Raw genomic sequence first — 6,026 nt, forward strand, 5'->3', positions numbered from 1 at the left:
ACCAGGCAGGGCTGTGATTGGCTGCTGCTGCTGCGCTACGGCGTTGCTAGGGAGAGTGGTCCACACCCCATGGCCCGTGGGCACGGCCCGTCGCGCTGTGATTGGCTGCTGCTGCGCTACGGGGTTTCTAGGGAGAGTCGGTCCCAAAACAAAATGAGTAAATATAATAATAATAATAATAATAATAATAATAATAATAATAATAATAAATAAAAATGAACATTCACAGCAACACCCTTCATATAAAAGTTATAATGTAAAGAAGAAAAATACAATACATTTACAACGTTTGCCTGACAACCGACTAGCCAATCAACGTGTGACTACCGTCCCTCCGTGGTATGGGATCCTATTAAGCCGATCCTCTCTATCGCGAGAGAGTGAAACCGGTAGTTGTGCTGCTGTGTGTGTGCATTGTGTGATCATTCGGTGAAGATGGCGGCGCCTCAACAGCCACAACCCGGTGGACCGATTCCTCCACAGGCAGGAGGAATGCCCCAGCAAGCTGCTGCTGCTGCTGCTTCTCTACAGCAACAGCAACAGCAACAGCAACAGCAGCAACAACAACAACAACAACAACAACAACAACAACAGCAACAGCAGCAGCAACAACAACAGCAACAACAGCAGCAACAACTGAGTCAACAGCAGGACTTTGATCCTGTTCACAGATTCAAGATGCTGATCCCACAACTGAAAGAGAGTCTGCAGGTAATGATGACCAAGACTATGGACAGTGGGCACCTCGATGTAAAATTGGTTACTTTGTCCAAAATATAAAAAAATACAATATTAGAAAAATGGTCCTAAGTATTGTAAAGTATACATGATGTGAACTAGCCATGGTTCACATGACGCTCAGTCATGTTTCAGGGCTAGATGTGAACATGCACTGTACATCATTACCAGATCTAAATGTTTCCTTCAACTTCTTGTTTATGCCACAAAATGACTGGATATAAGGTTTTGTAGCAATTTATAGCAATTTTAGAAATATTTCACCTTAATTGGCTAATTTTCAATCATGTTTTAATCTTGTATAATTTACATTACTTAAGAATATTTTCTAAATATTTTACTTTTTAATATTTTGTACAAAATAGCCAATTTTACACTCTTCCTTAGTGCCCACTCTTCCTGTTACCAAGACTATCATAACATCTATGGTAGTCTATGGTAATCAGAATGTTCACCACAACCTGAAAAGGCTGGTCTCTCTGAATGATTGTATGCAGCAGCAAACACAATTTCACATATTTGTTCAATCAACCAGCCCAATAGTCAATCAATCATCGTTATTGTCACAACAACACAGTTACAGGTAACAGTGAGGTGAAACTCTTGTTTACGCAGGATTTCACCATTGCAGCTCAAGGGGCAAAAGAAAATAATTCAAAAATAGCAGATAATATACAAGCTCACAGAGCATCACTCGTGTTGTGCTGTGAGCTTGTTTATCTGCTCTTTTTGAATAGCCAACTATTAAGGATATAAAATGTTTGGAACATTTTGAATAGTAGAACATACATCTTCTCTTCTGGGGGTCCCTGGCACAAACATATACATTTGGGGGTCCTTGACTTAAAAAAGTTTGAGAACCACTGTTCTATTGGAATATATCACATTAACCTTTTGCCTCTTTATCTCTTTTTTGCAGAATGTTATGAGAATTGCATCTCTGAATTTAGGCCACAATACATCCATTGATAATGGCATGTAAGTAGCCTGGCATCCATTCATACATCCACGATCCTATTATCACTGAACTTGGTTTCTGATTATAATCGTTTTGTTGTTCTTTTTACATGATTTACTTTTAGCAAAAGCAGCGATGGCCAAGTTCAACGCTTTGATAAAAGTCTGGAGGAGTTTTATGCCCTTTGTGACCAACTGGAGCTCTGTCTGGTAAAAGACACACACACACACACACACACACACACACACACACACACACACACACACACACACACACACACACACACACACACACACGTTGGACATTGATCGATTGAATACTTTCTTAAGTTTGAAAAAAGTGCAGGGGTACAGTCAGATATACAATAATGCTAAAAAAGGATAACACAAAGAGCCCTGAGGGCTTGTTTCCATTGTAGTCCAGTGTATTCAATTCAATTCATCAAGACATATAAAGACATACAATACCATACAATATATTTGCCTCTGAGATGTAGTGGAGTAGAAGTAAAAGTATAGACAATTGGAAATACTCCAGTAAAGTAAAAGTACCTAAACATTTTACCTAAGTACAGTACTTGAGTAAATATTGTTAGTTACTTTAACCCATTGATACCTGGAACGCATCTGTGTCACTTTAGATGTCTTTGGCTATTCAAAAATAGCAGATATACAAGCTCATAGCGCGGCACCGAGTGCCACGCTATGAGCTTGTAGATCTGCTATTTTTGAAAAATCTTGAAAACATTTTTTTTTTCCCCAGAAACTGTTATGATTTAGATTTTTTTTAAAGAATCGCCTCACGTCTTAATGGGTTAAACCACCGCTTACCATCATGTTGTTTTTTTCCCCCCTGTCTTCTGTCCAGCGGCTGGCCTACGAGTGTCTGTCCCAGAGCATCGACAGCGCCAAACACTCTCCCAACCTGGTCCCCACGGCCACCAAGCCGGACACGGTGCAGACGGAGTCCCTGTCGTACGCCCAGTACCTGGGAATGATCAAGTCTCAGATCTCCTGTGCCAAAGACATTCACAACGCTCTGCTGGAGTGTTCCAAGAAGATCGCCGGGAAGGGAGCGCCAGCGGGAATCATGTAGACCACAGACCCACATTAAAGCCAGAGTTATAAGTCGTCACATGCCAAAAGAATTGCAGATCTACAAGCTCACAACGCGTCGTAGGTGCGACCAGTGTTGCCAGGTCTGCTTATTATAATTTTCCCCCAAGATTGTATTTGAAAATAGCAGATCTACAAGCTCATGCGACGCGTTGTGAGCTTGTAGATCTGCTATTTTCAAATAGCTGATGTATATGTTTAAAGTGCTTGTGTGGCCCATAGTGGCTTGTTTCTCTCACAGAATCTGGCAACACTGGGTGCGACGTGTGGTGAGCTTGTAGATTGGCTATTTTTGGCACCACATGGCACCGGAGCATAAATTTAAGCATTAGCTTAGTCTTGCGAGACACTTTAGGGTGTGTTTTCAGTTTGTTTTTTTAAGTTGATGTAGATGCTGTTAATCTGCACACAACAAGCTTATGTGACCTCAGTTTAGTTTTCCATTTAGGCTTGTTATAAACATTGTAAATATTCATTGTCCAAAAAAAGTAATGGCATGAGATGACCAGCAGGTGGTGGCAGAACAGCATGAGTTGCAACATTGCTAACTGAATGCGCTCATTTTCTAGTATGTTTGTATTATTGACTATTAAAACTTTCTACCGATTTTATTGTTTGCTGTTTTTCATTCAAGAAGGGTAGTAATGTTTGGTTGATGAAAGGAGTTTTCCATTTTAATAAGTCCATTTCACGGTCACTCAAGTAATAAACATGAATGCAGGGACAAAATATGTCCCTTTAGAAGTTGTGATTATTATTTTATAATTACAGAATCACAGCTCCATTTGTACACGGTCAGAGTCACAGACCTGTAATCTGGTTCCTAACTATCAACATGGATTAAGTTCTCAGTCGCCAAGACTGATTTCAGTCATTTGGATTCCATAGAAGCCAGCATGTCTTCTATGGAAGCATGTTGCGCAGCGAAAATAGCCGATCTACAAGCTCTCAATGCGTCTGCGACGCATTGAGAGCTTGTAGAAAGGCTATTTTCGGTTATTTTAACATTAGAACATTTGCAGTGGTTAAACTAGCAATATGTTCAGAAGTATCTTCCATAATATCTTAATCGTCTCGGATATTTCATGTAAAAGCAAAGGTTAAAGCCTGAATCTGTGATTTCTTCACATGGTTGGCAGTATGTAGAACAGCAAGAACAATATTACTAAAGCATCCTAATTGTACATAATTGTTTAGGAATCGGCGCTAGTGTGTGTGGGGGATCCTTTAACACGGTTTCACAAATCGCACATTAGGACATTTTCAGTCGTGAGATTTAAACTAGCTTTAATCCATGTATCAATCATTTTGCCTTTTTTCTGGGAACCCCATCAAGGACCTTAATTAGGGTCTCCGAACACAACGTTGAGAACCAGTGGTCTAGTCAGAGATTGAATGCCTGGGGTTGACTGCTTTAAGTTCATCTCCCTCGCATGGCTCACGTTTCTCATTACGTAAACACACTTAAGAGACATACCACGCTGCCATGTGAAACCCTAGACAAGATACTGAAAACCCTCTTTGGTGCTGCCGTGCCGGCCGCTGTATTCTGGCTCCCCCAGAGAAAGGTTGGCTTTGTACGTGGATAATGTTAGAAAGAGGTTCCTCCAGTTACATGACTACAACATTAACCCAAGACGGCGGTTCTCAAACGTTTTAATTTCGAGGACCCCCAGATTGATATTCATTAGGCCACAGACGATGCAATTTATACCTCTGAGACTGGTATAAAATCTTCAGTGTTTCTCTGAGAGTGTACAGATGGACAGGAACAAAGGGGTTCCACCGCCTCAAGCCAAATTCAGGTTGGTCCGGTGCATCTCAGGAGTGGGACGGGCAAGTATGAAGAAGGAAGGCAGTGGAGCAAGCTCGGACAATTAAAGCCTTTTTAATAACAGGGTGCAGGCACATAACGTGACGTGTTGATGTCAATACATGGGTGTACAATGTATTGACATCGAAACGTCTGAGTTTGCTTCAGTGCCTTCCTTCTTCATTGTACACTAACAGTTACAGACCTGTAAGGGTCCATTTGATTCCTAGCTAGGGACCGCCTGGAACCCCCTCAAGGACCCCCGGGGGTCCCTGGACGACCCCACTCTGAGAACCACTGATCCCAAAGATAAATGAAGTCTATAAAATGAGATATAGTGTACGTGGAGCACATGACGAGAGCAGGTGTGAGATCTTCAGACCATTGTGAGGTTTATTGACCTCACAATGGTTTAAATATACTCTGCTAGACCACTGCCAAATTGGCACAGCAGGGGGTCCGGGCAGGCACAATGCAGGGGTCACACACAGAGCCAACAGGGGATAAACATGCTACTGTATACTAATGTGGAACATTTTCAATGTGCAGTTAATAAGCCACATGAAGTTGTGACAACCTTTTTAAGTCATCTGTGAGAGAATATAATGTACTTTCTGGCGCAAACGAATAACATTTCTGCTAAAGCTTTCCCCACAATATGGATGTTGGGGTTTAAGTGGTTAAGTAGTAAAGTCATATTTATTTATGAAGCTTAAGTGGTTAATTGTTAGGAGCAACAGAACACAGAACACATGGTAAAACAAAATGTTCATATTTTCCACATTTTTATTTTCAGATGATTTTCCATGATAGCATGGGAAGCTGTTATCTTTAAAAGTCTTGAAACTTGAAAATCTACATGAATAAGAAGACGAGATAAACATAGCTTTTTCATCTCCAGAATTGGTGCAGTGTAGCATTGATTTCATCAGGTGAAAAACAAGAGAAAGCAACATAACACAAAACAATATAAAAAGGGTACCATTATTTTTTCTTTCTCATTTACAATGATTACAGCAGATAAAGTACAAAATCTAGAACAAAAGGCACTACACGGTATAATTACAAACAGACAATTTAGATAACTGTCTAAGGGTGCGGTCACACCGAACTTTAATTCTGCCTATGAGGGCGGATTCTGCCAATGCTTTTCAATGGGAACGGAGAGTTTTTTAGAAGAAATCCACAATTGACAACAAACCGCTCAGTTCCCATTGAAAAGCATTGGCAGAATCCGCCCTCATAGGCAGAATTAAAGTTGGGTGTGAGCACACCCTAAGAGCACTATATAGCGGATGAGTCAGTTTCAGATGAATACATTTTTAGTTTTTAGTTGATTCAGTCTATATTTAGGTGAAAAGCATACCTTATGAAAGCAAATTTGTAACATAGCGATACACAT

At 40.6% G+C, this 6,026-nt stretch overlaps 1 protein-coding gene across 1 annotated transcript; it reads left to right on the forward strand.

Moving 5' to 3' along the window:
- The first annotated feature begins 422 nt into the window (after positions 1-422).
- On the forward strand, positions 423-3,417 carry med29 (mediator complex subunit 29). The gene is made up of 4 exons (XM_084064281.1): positions 423-711; positions 1,658-1,716; positions 1,821-1,905; positions 2,564-3,417. Exons 1-4 carry the CDS (start codon positions 436-438, stop codon positions 2,789-2,791), a joined length of 648 nt encoding a protein of 215 aa, XP_083920407.1. The 5' UTR covers positions 423-435; the 3' UTR covers positions 2,792-3,417.
- Positions 3,418-6,026: the final 2,609 nt, after the last annotated feature.

The sequence above is a fragment of the Gymnoscopelus microlampas genome, assembly GCF_963454915.1.
Source record: "Gymnoscopelus microlampas genome assembly, chromosome: 8".
NCBI lineage: Eukaryota > Metazoa > Chordata > Actinopteri > Myctophiformes > Myctophidae > Gymnoscopelus > Gymnoscopelus microlampas.